We start from the raw sequence: 16,227 nt of genomic DNA on the forward strand, positions 1-16,227 counted from the left end.
GTGACCTCACAGCTTTCCCCACTCTTCACCTCTGCAAAACACTATTAAATATTCTTAAACCTGGTTTTATTATTAATTTCTTCATTCTTCATCAACCACTTACCTAGCCCTCTCTCAAAGGACATTTAGGAGTGACAAAAGCAACAAAGAGTGGAATTTCCTGTGCTAAATCCAAAAGGGAGGTTTGATTAAAAAAGGTTGTTCAAAAGGTATCAAATGTGCACAATTTATGGCGTTTTGGAGAAGGAAAAAAATGTGAGCCATCATCTGGATCTCCTTCTCAAACCCACTTCTAACACCTACAGCAGCCAGAAGTTCCTTGCCAGTCCCTGATGTCCCCAGGGCTGTGACAGGGACTTCAGCCACGAACCCTCTCCAGGTTTATTGTGCCCAGGGCCATTTCTGGCCTTCTTTGACCAAACTATTTGGGGTCAGCACTTCAGGCACGCTGTCCCATGCTCAGCTACCAAGAAATGCAAGAGGACATTCTGGCTGGGAATGTCGCTCCTACTTTCCCTTCTTTATCTTTCCTGGAAAACAGGACAAAAACGTGACCTGCTGGGACATGTCAGATCTGCATCTCCACCCCCACCCCGTGGATGAAGGAAAAAAAAAGGTCATTCACCACTCAGCACATTTGGAAAGTCTCTCTGCACAGAGCAGACACCTCCAGATGTCTCCATCAGTGACGTTATTTATAAGAGGACCGAGCAGCTCGTTAGGCTAATTGCTCCTGGAGGGATTTAACTCCACTGAGGGAGCCTGAACAGGGCTCAACTGTTCCAGAGCATTTGCTGCCACTCCTCCCGTTGATTTACACCTCTCATAAAATTTTATGGCCAGATTAGAATGAACTTCACTTGCACTATGGTTTAATAAAAGTTTTTTATGCTGAAGAAAAGCAAAAATCAATGTGGTGACTAATTACAGCTTTAACGAGGAGAGGAAAATGCCTCAAAAGGGGGGACCCAAAAAGCCCCCCAGGGACAGATCCCTTTGGAGACTTTGCTTCAGACACCTGAGCTCAGAGGCTGTTGGGAGAGCAACAATAAAAGTGTCACATTTTAGGGAAGAGCAGTTTGGGATGGAGAAAGAGCAACGTGGGTTTTTATGGCAGATGTGAGGGAGTTGGGGTTCCAGTAAATGGGAGAAGGGAGGGAGCAGTTATCAGTCACTCTGGCTGGAATGTCTTTGAGTTATTTGGCTGCTGAGCACGTTCTTGTGGAGGGAAAAGTCCACTTTGGAAATAATCAGTTGCTTTGCAGAGATAATTTGGCCATACAGTGCATTTCTGTTGATAAATTACAGAGCTCCCTGGGCTACACTTTGCTTCACCAACTGTAAAGCTACAACATAAATCCAAACAGAAAAAAAGGACTTTTTTTCTTCCTTTCTTTCTGCCAGTAAAATACAATGTCACTGAAAATGGCCTTTATAGCTATGCTATGAACACATGAAAAATTGCAAGAAGGAAGGAGAATAAATAAGCACGGTAAAATATTTACCATTCTAGACATCAGTAGCCAGAGGCAGATTGATGGGAAATGCTCAGTTTGGGGCTGACAGCCTTTAAATGACCTCTTCACAAGGCCTGAATCCTGAAATTCAACGTGCAGGGAGCTCCAGGGGGACGTGCAAGGCTTTGGTGGGAGCGTTTTGCCGTGACAGCAGCAGGAATTACAGGTGCTCCCTCCTCCACATGCGGGGAGAGCAGCTCATCCCAACGAGGCTCCAGCTGCCCCCCTTCACACAGATCACATGCTGCATTTCACTTCTGGCCAGGGCTCACCTCCATTTATTGCTTTTTTGGCTCAAAATTAATGCTTTTGGGCTGCAGAAGCACTTCCCAAGATGGATTTTTCCACTGAGAAAGGAGCCACAAGTGAAGGACCACTTCATATGGTCAAAGCGTGGGGTTTGGGAGATTTATTTTAAATTAAATAAGTTATTCCATCTGTCCTGGACACAGGCTTGCTCTAAAGTAATTTGAAATCCAGGGAGAAAACCCCCACAGTCAATTATTTCAGTCCTTGGAGCTGAAATACCCTACCAGTAGTTCATCACCTGGCAAATAAACCTGCCAGCTCCAAACTTTATTAATCATTTGCTGTACCCTGCTTGAACTTTTCCCAAGTGAACTCAGGAGTGCTCTAATTCTCCACCCACTGGTACCAAAAGAAACAAGAAGAGGACAAAAGGAGAGTGATGAAGGCTTCATCTCTGCCTCCTCCTCTGCAGGAACATGAACTTCCAGTAATTTGGGGAGACACCTGCCTTTCCCCCACAGCATCCCTACTTCTAAGCCCAGTTTCTGGAATTAGGAAATAACCAGACCAATCCATTCCTTGATGCGATTTTTTTTTTATTTTTATTTTTATTTTTGGCCTGGACAGGGAATTATTTTTACACCAATTTCTCAAACTGTGATTCCAGAGTCATAATTAACAATTTTTCTCATAATCTACATGCTCTGACACCTCCAAAACCTTGCTTTATTATGTGCCTGTCTTCCACCTTCTACATGTTAATGTTTTAGCCTTGAAGAAATAAGTGAAAGGGAAAGAGATGACAAGAACTCCACAGAAAAAAAGGAACAGATGTTCCTGAGATCATAGCAAAACAAGCCACACACTTAATAGGAACAAACTGTGATGTATAACATCATTATTTTCCTAACCTTTCTAAAATTACCTATTTGACTGATTTCTGAGGTGTAAAAAGAGGCATAAGGCCTTCCCTCCTGTCAAAGTACCATTGTCTGGAGAAATTTAGAAGCTCCCTGTTTCAGCACCTCGAGACCACGAGAGCACAGACAGATTTAAGACATCTTTGAGTTTGTGCAAGGCTCACAAGAATGTGGCCATTAATACCACTGTAACTGGAGAAGGGTTTATAGAGGTCCAGCTAAAATCCAAAGCTCTGAATCAGTGCCAATCCCAAAAGAAAAGCACCCAGAAAGTCAGCTTGGCTCATCCAGAGGGGCTTTGCATGGAAGGAGGGGCACAGCACCTGCTCCTGTTGGGGTGCAGCTCAAGGGCACGAGTGCACAACAGGGGTCAGGTTAGAAATTAGGGAATTAATTAGGGAATTAGGGAATGGGAATCTCTACCAGCTGCAGGAGGGTGCTGATAAAACACAGCACATCAGGCTTGCAGCACCCAGCCTTCTTCAGTGACACATCCCAAACTGGGACATGCATGTCATAAATACAGCTGGAATCATTTTATATTCATGAACCTGTTCTGCAGAAAAAGTTGTGGTGGCAAAAAGTGTAGGAACTGCCTCAGAAAGGAAAAATTCTTCTTTAAATTCTATTAAAATCTCTTCCTCTGTCAGCCCAAGCAGGGATTATAAAAACACAAAGATGTGCACCCAGATTTCACCATTTTCTGAAATGGAATGGTGGTACTATTCTAATTATAAGGTATCTTTCCTTAATTTCTCCTCTTCACGCTTTCCACTTAACTTTTTTTTTTTTTTGTTCATATTTATGGTATGTTTAATTTACAGTAATTAATGGCAAGATACATCCAGGTAGGGAATACCTACCTTGGGCCAGTGACTCTGGTGGATGCTGTGGTTAATAAGGCACCTCCAAGGGAATGATAAGGAATTCAGATCCCTCTCTAAACTGGATTACCAGACCCTGGCTTTCCTTCAGACAAGGGAAAATCGTGTTTGCACCACTTATTTCACTGGCCATTACTGCTATTCCTAGAGGACACCTCATTTAGATGTGCTTGCTCCTGCTCCTTCCACTTCATGTTTTACACAGACAAAGACAAAACTATCAAATCAGTGCAGTTTCCTGTAACAGGTTTTTCCCACGTTTTAATGACTATAACAACCAGAGAGTTCAGAACTACGCAGTTTTTATTTCAAAAACAAATCTGAGAGAGGAGAGGAGCTGCTAAATCGGGTCAGTGATCCACGTAGCCTGAGGTCCTGGTCGTCACGGTGGGGAGCAGCTGGAAGTTTGGGAAAAACACCAAAGGACAGAGCATGGAATGATCCCTCCCAGTGCATTCCTCCTGCAATCAGACTTCCTTCAAATTGCCTCCAGACCACCCTGGTTAGCAAGCACTGAAAGCTGCACTAATATAAATAGATCTCATTTCTCTCCAAATCCTTTTATACCCTTGACCTCCCCGGCAACCTGTGACGAGTTCTACACTCAAACCAGCGCTGGTTTTTTGCAGGGAATTACATTTTTTTGCAAAGCTGCTGCTTGCTAACATTGCTAGGATGAGCTTGTAGATGATCACGGGGGAGAGGCATCGGTGGCAGGGTCAGGTCCTTCTGTTCTGGAACCAAGCTGCAGATTTGGAACCGGCTGGGCGGCCTCGTCCCTGCGGGAAGAGCAGCGATGCTGAGCTGGTGTCTCAAGGAGAGGAGGAAGAACAACACCCCCACCCTTTCATTTCTCCCATGGGGTTGATTTGGGAGCAGATAGGAGGTGGAGCTGACGGGAATTGTGTCAGCACTGCCAAGGGAAGGCTCCCTAGGGCAGCTCCAGGGCCGGCGGGGCTGCCCGGGCTTGCGGAACGAGCCCGGTTTGGGATTTATCCGAGGCTTCCCCTGCTGGGTCATTTCCTCCACCAGGCAGGTTTGGACAGCCCGAGAGGGGAGGGAGCAGGGACCTGGCAGCAGCTGCAGGTTCAAGTTCAACCAGCAGGTATTTTGCACTTTTGGCCTGTTTTATGTGCTTTAAATATGTCTGGTTTTTGGAAGGAGCTGAGGTCTCCATCTGCTGAAAGTCATTTACGGCATTTCCTTTAGCAGCCAAGGATTAGTGTTTATTTTAAAAAGCAAACAAAATGTAAGCAACAAAATCTGCCTTTTTCTTTCATGAGAGCAAAGACTCCATATGGAAAAGGCTCCAGGGAAAGAGCGACAATCACATGGCAGGAGGAACAGCACTTCACTGAAAAGGGAAGCACATTCTTTGTGGATATAATTTTGTCCCTAACAGAGCCATTTCTGTGGGGATTTTCTGAACATTTATCTGTTCAAATAAATCCTTGAGTGAGCAAGTTTAACCCTGTAAACTGCCTCAGGCTGGGGTGAGGACTATTTAGTTCTACAATGGGACAGATTTTCTAAGTAAGAGAGTGTCCAGAATGGAGCATCCTACAACTCATAAACCTATATGGAGACCTATATAATAAACAAATTGCTGCACCCATGAAGTGCTTGTGCAATTATTCCTTTTCAAATAATATGAGCGCTTGTCAACTTAATAAACACATTAAGCACTAAATGAGCAACATTTTTTTACATCAGGTAAAAAAATCAGCGCATTTATGCTTCAAATATCTATGGAGTTGTAACCATCCAAGTCAATATAGAAGGATGAGAGTGTTTTGCCTCTTCTTGTCTGTCATTATTTTACCTGTAATAAAATTCAACCAGGCCCCAGCCTGGTGTTAGCCCATTGAGTTGGAAATCTGCAATGCACTCGTGGAAAACTCCACTCCCTGTCAGGCCATTGTACACCACGGGGCAGGCCTGCTTATCCAGAGCTGCAGAAACATCAAAGCTCTTGCCACCTTGGAGAAGAGTAAAAAGGGAACAATGTCACCAACTTTCAGTAGTATTTTATCTCAAAACAATCCCAGTATCTATTATTTTTGTGTATGGGGTGTTTTATGCTTTTCTGAAGAGTGACAGTTCTGTCTGCTTTGTAAATCAAGCAAAATGATCAACCATATTTCCAGGTGAACCCACCTCATAAGAGATGTTCTTACACCCCCAAACATGTGGGAATCACTATTTTATGTGGATTAGCACAAGCAACAGTCACCACAAACACAATGTGTAACTCTGCCTCTGGAACCTGTGGCCCTGATCCTGCAGAAACATTTCACCCAGGACACACACAGCTATAATTTAATTTAAGCAGGGAAGTGCCCATGGCAGTGGGGTTGGAACCAGAGGATCTTCAAGTCCCTTCCAACCCCAACCAAGATTTTATGGTTCTAAGCAGATTTCTCAGGGTGTAAGACGATGCATTCCCCAGGATCACACGGAATCTCACTGAACTGTCTTTCCTGCACTAAAGGAACTGCAGGCCAAGAAATGAAGGCAGAGGTAGCTGGACTGTGTTGAGCTTACCAGCAGTAAAACTGACTCCATACTCATCCTGGATAAGCCCATCCTCAGCCAGCTCAGCCAGGGAGGCGTTGGACCACTCAATGCCAGCCTTCCTCCCATCAGGAAAAAACACATAACCTACAGTGAGGCTGAAGGGGACAGGAATGCAGCAGGTTTAAAGTTCAGCCAAACTCAAATGCACCAGAACAAAGGCAGAGAGAATTGGGACTGTTCAGCCTGGAGCAGAGAAGGCTCTGGGGATTTCCAAGAGAGCTGGAGAGGGGCTTTGGAAAAGGGCCTGGAGTGCCAGGGTAAGGGGAAATGCTTCCCACTGCCAGAGGGCAGGGAAGGATGGGATATTGGGAAGGAATTCTTCCCTGTGAGGATGGTGAAGCCCTGGCACAGGGTGCCCAGAGCAGCTGTGGCTGCCCCATGTCTGGAAGTGTCCAAGGCCAGGTTGGATGGGGCTTGGAGCAACCTTGGGGCCATGGACATTGGTTTTTAACCCTGTGGATGCAGAGAACACAGTGAGCAAGGCAGGGCTCCTGTGGAATTCCCCACTACAGCTGGAATCAGCTTCTCAAACAGCTGGGAGTGCCCAGTTTGTACCTCTAAATCATCCAGACAGACAGACAGCTCCATCAGCCCTCAACAATCAAAGGGAAAGGAAAACAAAGGAAGGTGAAAGCTGTCCTTGTGACTAACTGGAAATGAAAAACTGGGAGTAAGGAGCACGAGGGTGTGGATGGCAATTGGGCTGTGCAGGTTCAAAGCAAGAATTCACACACAGGTGTCCTGCAGAGCAGCTTTTGCCACCTCTAAGATAAGTGGTTTCAGCAACATAAAGTTTTTTGGTCACTTACTGAGCTGTGGTAGCTGGCATGTTGATAACTGTTAAATGTGCTGCAGTCCCATCCTGCAAGAGAGAGAAAGAAAAAGCAGCCAGAGTTGTGCAGATTCATTTCTGAGGGTGCTTCACTGACTGGACCAAGAAGACACTGGACAGAACTCAGCTTATGCAATGTGCTATGGCTTCACACTTTAAAATCCTCTCACTACAGCTTCCATGAAAATCTGGCTGCAAACAAATCCAGGAATATAAACCAAACACGTTCAGGACAAATTAAGAACAATGGGAACAACATAAAGTCCACAGCAAGAGGACATAGGAAGGAAACACATCCTGAAAAGAAGTACAAAACTGGTGTACTATGACCAGATTTCTCTTCTAACCTGTACTCATCTATGTCTGGGAGCAGCAGATTGGGAAAATGCTAAGAAGGAACTGGAATCTCCTGGATTTACTAATTTCTCTTCCATCCTTAGGTCTGGACTCTTCATGCTCCACTTGGGCTGCTCTGAGGCAAATTTAAGCCTTCTCTGATGCCATAAATGTACAGACACTCAGGGTAAGAGGACTCCAACCTTCAATATGCAATAAACTTCTTAATGAAGTCAGTGGCTTTTAATTAGGGGCAGAACAACCACAGTCACTTTGAGTCTTGAAAAACAGGACAACAGGGAGAGGTTGGTTATACACATTGTGGTGCCAAAGCTCAGTCTTAGTAAAAGATACACAGGCACATGATAAATCAGGATTTGTACAGAAGTGGGATTTTCCAAGCTGGGTAAAGAATTTTTATTCTGAATTCAGTCTAAACCCCTGTAATGCTGCCTATAATAGAGAGTTTTGATTTATGCCTGGCTTGGCAAAGGAAATGCCTTCTCAGGAGCATCTGCTGGGCTTGGCTGGCAGCTGGCAGGGCCTGCCCTCAGCATGTCCCTGGGCTGTGTGCTCCCAGCAGCCACAGCTCTGCCTCTCCCCCACGCAGCACAGCAGAGAATTATGGCTCAGCACAGACAGAAATATTTGCTGATTGCTGTCATGAAGGCTTAGGATGCTTCAAACACCTCAGGCTTCCCATTAATGGGAATCAGCACTGCAGCAACTCCACGGAGTGCTGGGTACTTGCAGCAGCTGAGAATCTCTCCTGTAAAGCTGCCTGCCTAATTTTTCTTGAAGGAGCCCAAACTGTTTCAAGTTATCAAACAAGTTTTGCTTCAACCACTGTAGCAAAATCTCAGTTTTTGCACACACAGCTCTGCTTTTGAGAGCTGCTCTCAACACTGATCTGGGCTAATGGTGCCACCAGTGAGCACTTCTGACTGTACACCATTGATGTTCCCAAATCCTTATTTCTGGATACTTAAATATGCCTGAAAAGCTCAGAAAAAAATCCTGGTTAAATAGCACATTACCACATTAATACCTACTTCAAAGTGTGCCAAAATCATGACGTAACGGCGAATCTCAGCCCAGCTCCGGACACCTGCAAAAAAAGAACAAAATCCCCCACCCTGGAGCTCCACCATTCCTGGGAAATGTGAACTAACAGTAACTGGCTTCACAATAACCTTTCTGGATAAAGAAATATCCAGTAATTGATAAGATGGTAAACAATGTATGTCCCCAAACCAGTGATGGTATTTCCTCTGGAATGTCTTCACCTCATGCCCAGGCATGGAACTGGATATTTTAACAGATAATCCTTCACCTCCCTGCCCTGCCAGTGCCAGTGGAGGCATTCCCAAGGGAGGGAATTCCTCCCAGTGCTGTTACCATAGGAGTGGCTCCGAATGCCTTTGAGGGAAAGCTGAGTTTTCCCAGCATCTTCTATTTCAATCTCTCCAACAGACTGGCCCCACTGCTCGTGTCGGAAGTGCTGCTCCCTTTGTCTGGAAGAAAGAAAGGAGTGGGTCAGCACAGGCAAGAGCTCCAGCCCTCCTCAGGAAGACTCAATGCCAATCTGATGCATTTATCCCCCAAAATACAGGAAATTTCAGAGATCTGGACCATGGCTATCCCAGATTTTACACATCACTTCTACATTTCCCAGTTATTGTTACATATGTGACACCTGAGAATGAAACAGCAGCAAATTCTCACCCTGACAGAATATAACACCACCCTTTGTTTGAAGAAATGCTGGGCTGCCAAACAGCTGCTGCTTAGAACTCAGCAGGTATCACCAAAACACACACATTATTGATATACATAATTTCACACCACTGAATCTCATATTTTTAGCTCTCCAGAGCTTGTATAGTATTTTAAATACCCACTTCAGCTCCTTTCTCATAAGATTATATTTCTTTTCTTAGCTATACCTGGACCATTGACTTGGGAGCTGCCTAAATCAATGCAAACAGAAAGAATAAGAAATATTCCTGATGCTGAAGGTTTCACTCAGATATCAGGAAGATCCCACCTGTGTGCAGGATCCCCCAGGTGTAGTGTGGCACTGAAACCAAGAGCCATGTCCATTATTAGAGCACTTCAAATTAAACTACCTTCTAAATTCAATTATAACACACATCAGACCTTGAAGAGAACTGTAGAAAAAATTAGTATTAACCCCAGAAGATATTAATCTTGCCCCTCACTTTTTGACTCTCTGGAAGAGCTTGATGGTCCACGGCTCCTGGGCTAAAGCATGAGCAAATGTGCTGGGGTTACTGTCAACATTAAAGTTAAAAACATCTGTGGAGTTCTCCCACCTAGAAAAAGAGAGAAGAGAAAAAGACATTACTAGCATTCAGCTCATACTAGGCCAAGTTGTGCACTTGCTACTTTGACAGAGGCAATCTTTGTATTTTATTGGAAAATTCTGATTTTTGCCATTTTAAATGAGGCATGAGCTTACTGTACATCCCAAAGCAAAGATGAAAAACTTACTGCAAAGAGAATTTAACTGGAACAAGTTCTCCTTCCTCCTCACTCCACTGCTGTCTGTAGGATCCTTTCCTGCAAGGCAAAGCACTATAATTTTATATCACTCCTAAGCAAACAACAAAATGTTTCTTGCATGTTTGGAATTGGAATAGATGAATCTATAATACTCTACACCACCAGGTTTATTTTCGTTCCTTAAAAATCAAAGTGTCTTAGTTACCAAACAGCTTTTGGTTCATGCTGGTTAAATTTAAAATAAATTAAATGTATTTCCAGGTAGCGCTGAAAAAAGCCTTGGTTTCATGTGCAGATAAATGAAATTAGGGAGTGCTGCAATACCTGAGTAATCCATCAAAATTTATCTTCCAGCACATTTGGGGCTCCAAGTATTCCATAGTGAGTCCTCCTCCACTCCAGATCTCTTTGGATTCATCTCTCACCATCATGTTTGGGTGCTGTGGGTGCTAAAAAGACAAAACATTTGCTTAATTCAATTGTGAGGATGCCACAAAGCAGTCTTGTTATACTAAATATTACTAAAAACCCCAAATAATGCACATCAATCCTCTATGGTTTTTTTTTTTCTATATTCTCCAAATAGGATTTCTCCTGATTTTTCTGGTCATGGCTACTTAGTGAAAGAGATTTGTGAACATAAAGAGAGTTGAGTGCAAAGGGATTTATGTCAGGCCTTCTCTCCTTCTTTAGTATGTAGCCAGCTCTTAATAAAAAAAGAAAATCCTCAGGCAAAAGTCTGATTAATGATATCTGATTAAGCTTTCTTTTCAGCAAGAATGAAGCAGATGTGCATAAAACTCCATAAAAGCTTTCCCCTCTCTTTTAAAGAGGCAATTCCAAATGGGTTTTATAGCATGAAAATTAAAAAAGAGCGAAAAACCAACCATAAGCAGAAAATGGAACTCATCAACCATGTGCTGCACCTGATTGGAAAGACTGGAAGCTCAAATTCCTCCTGGGGGATTTAATAAGGCACCTTTTAGAAAAATGTTCTGTTTTGTGCAGATTATGGCAAAGGGGAATGAGTGCCAGATCCTACAAAAAAAGGGACATACCCAGTACTCTGACCAGTTCTACCCCTGCCTTTAGACACAGCACTGGTGCCTTACAGGTGTGAAGATGCAGAGGACGTGAACCTTGGCTTGGGATCCCATCACAGGCTGAAGAAAGGAGTTAAGCTCTGCTCCTGAACATCACCCCACATCCAGCACTCACTTCGAACTCGCCTATCCCATCCAGCCTGAGGAAGAGCCACATCTCACAGAGGCCAGCGGGACGTCGGGCGAGGCGAGCAATCACAAAGGTCCTGTTGGTCTCTGCAAAGCCGGTGAAGTACAAGGAATCGAGAGCCTGGGGAAAGGGAAACGGATTTCAGCTCCAGCTGGAGGCAGGAAAGGGAGGGGAGAAGGTCAGCAATCCTTTGTTTTTCCATAGGCTTCTGCTCAGGGATCACATTTTGCTTTCACTTTTTGTATTTCATAGCAGGCACCCTGAGAACAGCCAGGCAGCTTTAAAAACAGCAGTGAAACCTCAGCCAAAAGAAAGGAGAGTTCAAAAGAAATGGGGTTGGGCAGCGAGGGGTGCCAGGCACTGGGATGCAGGGAACAACGGGAGGAATTGCCAAGGGGACGAAAGGGATGGAGTGCAGTGGGGTGGAGGTGGTGTAGGTCCAGGGAAGTTTGACTCCAAAGGGGAAAAGGCATTCTGAGGGAACGTGGGGATGCTGGGGATGGGAGTTCTGAGACTGGGGGAACATGGAGAGGCTGGGGATGGGAGTTCTGAGACTGGGGGAACATGGACAGCCTGAGGATGGGAGTTCCAAGACTGGGGGAACATGGGGATGCCGGGGATGGAGTGCCAGGGGAACAGAGAGATGGGAGTGCCAGGGATATGGGACACAGGGATGCCAGGATATGAGCACAGGGTGCCGCAGAAGCGGGTCCCGGGGAAGGGGGTCTCAGGACCGGGGGTCCCGGGCCACTCACGTGGGGGTCGGCGCGGAGCGGGCGCGGCCGGCGCGGCTCGGCGGAGCCTGCGGCCGCTCGCTGCCGGCAGGCGCCGAGGCAGAGCAGGAGGCAGCCCAGGGCCCAGCGCTTCAGCGGCGCCCAGGAGCCGGGGGCGGCCGCTCGTCCGGCCCCGAGCAGCGCCAGCAGCGCCGCGGCCACCAGCGCCAGCAGCGCCGGCAGCGCAGACATCGCGGGCAGCGGAGCGGGTGCGGAGCGGAGCGGGGAGCGGAGCCCGGGGCGATGCGGGACGCGGTGCGGGCCGGCTCCGGCCGCCCCCAAACCCCGCCTCGGAGCCGCTCCCCGCCGCGTCCCGGCACCGATCGCGGTCATTTCCGCGAGGGGCTTGTCCAGCCCTGGGAAGTTGGATTTGCTCGGTTTAGTGACTGCGCACTCCGAGGGAAGTTCAGGCAGTTCTCCTGGAAGGACACTAGAGGAAAGCCTCTAGTGATGGGTGCAGAAAAAGCGGGTGTTAGGCTCTTTTCCCCAACTCTTTGCTGCAGGACAGTCCGTTTACGATTAGAGATATGAAATAAGTGTTTGACAAGCAGGGTGGTGAAACACTGACACAGGTTGTCACAGAGGTGGTGGATGCCCCATCCTTGGACACATTTGGATGCAGCTTTGAGCAACCTGGTCTAGTTGAGGATGCCCATGGCAGGGGGAGTTGGACTAGATTATCTGCAAAAGGATCCTTCCAAATCAAACTATTCCATGATTCTGTGGTTTCTGATCCTGTTTTATTGGGCTCTTGGCATCAGTGGGTGCTTCTCTTGCTCCAGCCAACAGGCACCACCCCATTTCACTCAAAGAACCAAAAAACCCCACCTGCAACAGGCATCTCAGCATCTCTTCAGCAGCTCTTGTAGGTACCATTTCTAGAAGCCATCTTTTTGAAGGGTTTTGGCTGGCTGTAAGAGATCTTTTTTATTCCTTCTACAATTAGCATTTAGTCTCATTTCCCTGCACAGAAACAAACCCAGCCACTCAGGAGAGGCTGAAGTGCAGCTAATCTCACTTTGGAGAAAGCTGGGCTCTCAGAACCTGTGCTTTGTCTCCTGGGTGTTTGGACTCCCTGTTAGCTCTCCAAACTTCTCAGCAGGTTCCCTGTTACTTGCAAAAACATTTATTGTGCATTTTTATGCCTTGTGCCTCTGTTTGGTTTTATAACCACCTCTGCCCTGGTTTGTGTTTAATGGATCAGTGCTTGTGATTCTTTCGATTTTCTTCTCTGAATGTAACTTGTTTTTAATGACCTCCTGAGCTCTGCTGATCCTTTTTGCCCTTTTCCCAGTTTGTCCTGATAGGGATGTGCACTTACACTGTTGATCATGTTTCTGTTGTTCCCTCAAAAGCTTTTAGTGCCTTAGATGTTCCTTTCACCTGTTGAAAAGGTTGCTCGGTTATACACGGCTCTCCTTTTCTGAGACCAGGCACAGCTGTTCTGTGGTGCTTTATTGCTGTCCATGGGCCACATCAAATTAAAAGGAGAAGGGCAGAAGGCATCAGAGATTCAGACAATGAGGTTCAGAAAATAATTTCTGTAAATTATCATTGCTTCAGCCAATATTGAAGGGGCACATCCTAAAGTGAAGCACCTAGAGCAGTCAGAGAGCCAATAAGGTTGTTTTCCAGAGAGTCAGAGGGATAAAAAGGTTGTTTTCATACTTCAGATTGTGCTGTGGAGGGATTGAGAACAGCCAGAAAGAAAGAGATGTGTCACAATGTTATCACCCTGCACCTGCAGCACGGCAGAGGTGGCTCAGCCCACAGAAAGGCTGCAAAGGGAATGGATTATGAAAAACAGCTTTTCTTTTTTTGCTAGAATCTGAGCACATTATTGACACAAAGCAACAGTCAGTGGGAAAAGATCCACACAAATCACAAACCTTTGGGACTTTTCAAACATGCACATAATTAAATCCTGCTCTGCCTGAGGTGAAAGGGGCTACAACAAATGGCAAATTCTTCTAAACTCTTGTTTTCCCCAGTGCAACCCACAAGCAGCTTTGCTGCCCTTCCCCAAATTGCTGGAATCCTTACACAAACCACTTGAATTTCAATATTTGCATGTCTGAGGGGAGGAGAAATGGGGTGTGAGTATTTCATGCCTGATCTGAGTCTCCCCAGGCCACGGTGAAGGCATTGTGTGTGTGTCCCTGCGGAATCTGCACCAGAGATAAGCTCCTTCCTTCCTCCGAGGACAGGAAATGGAAACAATTTGTTTCGTGCCACCTTCTGTTTCCACATTTCTTAGGTAATTTGTTTGAGGGCTTGAAGTTATCTCCGGCAAACAATTTATCTTGGCAATGTTATTTGTGGTGGAAATGGGTTCCAAACCATCGGGACTTGCAGAAGAACCAAAGTCCCGGGGATGTTTTTGGTGTGACAACACCAGCTCTCTGTGTATTGAAACAAATCTAAGAGCTGCTCCACGTGTTCTGCAAAAATGTGGGGAGGAAAACCCTCAACTGATTTGTTTTTAAGATCAGGAGGAAATCAGGACCTGCGACCGATGCACGGTGGTAAAACACAAAGAAAAAGCAAGCTGAATTTAAGAATTTCTGGTTAGCATAAATTTAAACTTCTGCATAAGGTCTTAAACATCTGCAGTATTGCTAAAAAAAGATGTCACACTACCTAAATTTTTTGTAACTCCTGGGTAATTCTGGTATCTCAGCCAGCCTGAGACAAAAAGCACAAGAATGGTAGTTTTATTCAATGTAATTGAATAAAAAATAATAGAATATTATTTTGTTTTCATTTTTATTCCTGCATAAATAACATATTAGTTACATTAAGGAAAACACTGAGGGAGAAGGCAGCTTTAGAAAATTATAATCTCTTATGATTTTGTGTCTATAAATATTTACATAATTACATTTGAAGAGCAGAGACACTGGCATAGACGAATTTCTTTTCGTATGTTGCAACCAGCTGTTGGGAGACAGAAGAAAATATGCCAAATCAAGCTTTTCAGAAGTCCCCAATATTTCAGCACAGAAGAGGAGACAAACAGGCACGTGAGCAGCTCTGTTTTATTGCACTTATCAGCACACACCACCCTGTGCACTGGCTGCCCGTGTCCCACTAGATGGTGGTCATGCTACAAGAAAAAAAAGGATGCAGGAGCCGTGCCCGAGTTGTCATCGTTTCTGTTTGTCAACCTTCAGCATTTTTGTTTTAAAAATATCCTCAGCTCACACACTGCAAGGTTTGCTGGTTTGCCTCTACGTTTTGAGCCACTGGGTCTGTATTTTTCCTAATACACAGTGGGAAATCCTGAATGAGTGTCATATAATATTTCCATATCAAACAATTTAGCTATTATGTTTAGGCACACTGAACAACTGCTGAATGTGCTCTTGAATTAGGTGCCACATCACATTCCTGAGGCTCTCAGAAGTGAAATCATAGAATCTCAGATGGTTTGGGTGGGAAGGGATCTTAAAGCTCATCCCATTCCACCCCCAGCTCCCACTGTCCCAGGCTGCTCCAAGCCCTATCCAACCTGGCCTTGGACACTGCCAGGGACCAGGTATGACTTAATGAGGGACTGTAAAGGAATGTGAGCACGAAAATATGTTAGACATAAAGAAAAAATTCTTCATGGAGAAACTGAATACCCACTGCCTCCGTGCTCGGTTCTTGCAGGGGCAGGGTGATGTCCCCACCTGCAGAGCTGCACAGCAGGGACCTGGAGCTGCTGCAGAGAGCCCAGAGGCGGCTCCAGGGTGAGCAGGGGATGGAGCAGCTCTGCTGGAGGAAAGGCTGGCAGAGCTGGGATTGTTCACCTGGAAAAGAGAAATTTCAAGGTGACCTCATGGCAGCTTGCATTGCCTGAAGGGAACCCACAGGAAAGATGGAACGGGACTGTTTATAACAGCCTGGAGTGACAGGACCAGAGGGAACAGCCTCAAACTGACAGAGCAGGTTCGGATTAGATGTTAGGAGGAAATTCTCCCCTGTGAAGGCGGGGACACCCTGGCACAGACTGCCCAGCGAAGTTGCGGCTGCCCCATCCCTGGAAGCAGGGCCGGGCCGGACCGGACCATGGCGCTCCCTGGGACAGTGGGCAGTGTCCCCGCCGGTGGCCGGGATGGGACGGGAAGATCGCTGCCCTCCGAGGCGGCTTCATGAGGGCTCTGGGGATTTCCCTGCCTATGGCCGGGATGGGACGGGAAGATCGCTGCCCTCCGAGGCGGCTTCATGAGGACGCTGCGGGTGTGCCCGCCTATGACCAGGGTGGGATGGGGAGGATGGCTGCCCTCCGATCCCGCTCCCTGAGGGCGCTGCCGGTGTCCCTGCCTATGGCCGGGATGGGACGGGACAATCGCTGCACCCCGTGGCAGCTCCATGAGGGCTCTGCGTGTCCCTGCC

At 46.2% G+C, this 16,227-nt stretch overlaps 1 protein-coding gene across 1 annotated transcript; it reads right to left on the reverse strand.

The window, feature by feature from the left end:
* Positions 1–3,855: 3,855 nt before the first annotated feature.
* Positions 3,856–12,167, reverse strand: LOC120507925. Its single transcript, XM_039721092.1, has 11 exons — positions 11,830–12,167; positions 11,060–11,194; positions 10,166–10,290; positions 9,830–9,898; positions 9,538–9,651; positions 8,714–8,829; positions 8,368–8,423; positions 6,957–7,009; positions 6,115–6,242; positions 5,393–5,549; positions 3,856–4,349 (listed from the first exon to the last, which is right to left on the reverse strand). Exons 1-11 carry the CDS (start codon positions 12,037–12,039, stop codon positions 4,262–4,264), a joined length of 1,251 nt encoding a protein of 416 aa, XP_039577026.1. The 5' UTR covers positions 12,040–12,167; the 3' UTR covers positions 3,856–4,261.
* Positions 12,168–16,227: the final 4,060 nt, after the last annotated feature.

This window comes from Passer montanus, unplaced genomic scaffold (assembly GCF_014805655.1).
Source record: "Passer montanus isolate IOZ18808 unplaced genomic scaffold, ASM1480565v1 scaffold45, whole genome shotgun sequence".
Taxonomy (NCBI): Eukaryota; Metazoa; Chordata; class Aves; order Passeriformes; family Passeridae; genus Passer; species Passer montanus.

What these genes read in the sequence shown, in the direction of transcription:
- LOC120507925 (XM_039721092.1), bottom strand. Translation starts at nt 12,039, where the DNA reads ATGTCTGCGCTGCCGGCGCTGCTGGCGCTGGTGGCCGCGGCGCTGCTG. An exon ending in ATGGGATAGGCGAGTTCGAA is followed by an intron (nt 10,291 to 11,059) that starts GTGAGTGCTGGA and finishes TTGTCTTTTTAG; the next exon opens with CACCCACAGCACCCAAACAT. An exon ending in ATGCCAGCTACCACAGCTCA is followed by an intron (nt 6,243 to 6,956) that starts GTAAGTGACCAA and finishes TGTCCCCTTCAG; the next exon opens with CCTCACTGTAGGTTATGTGT.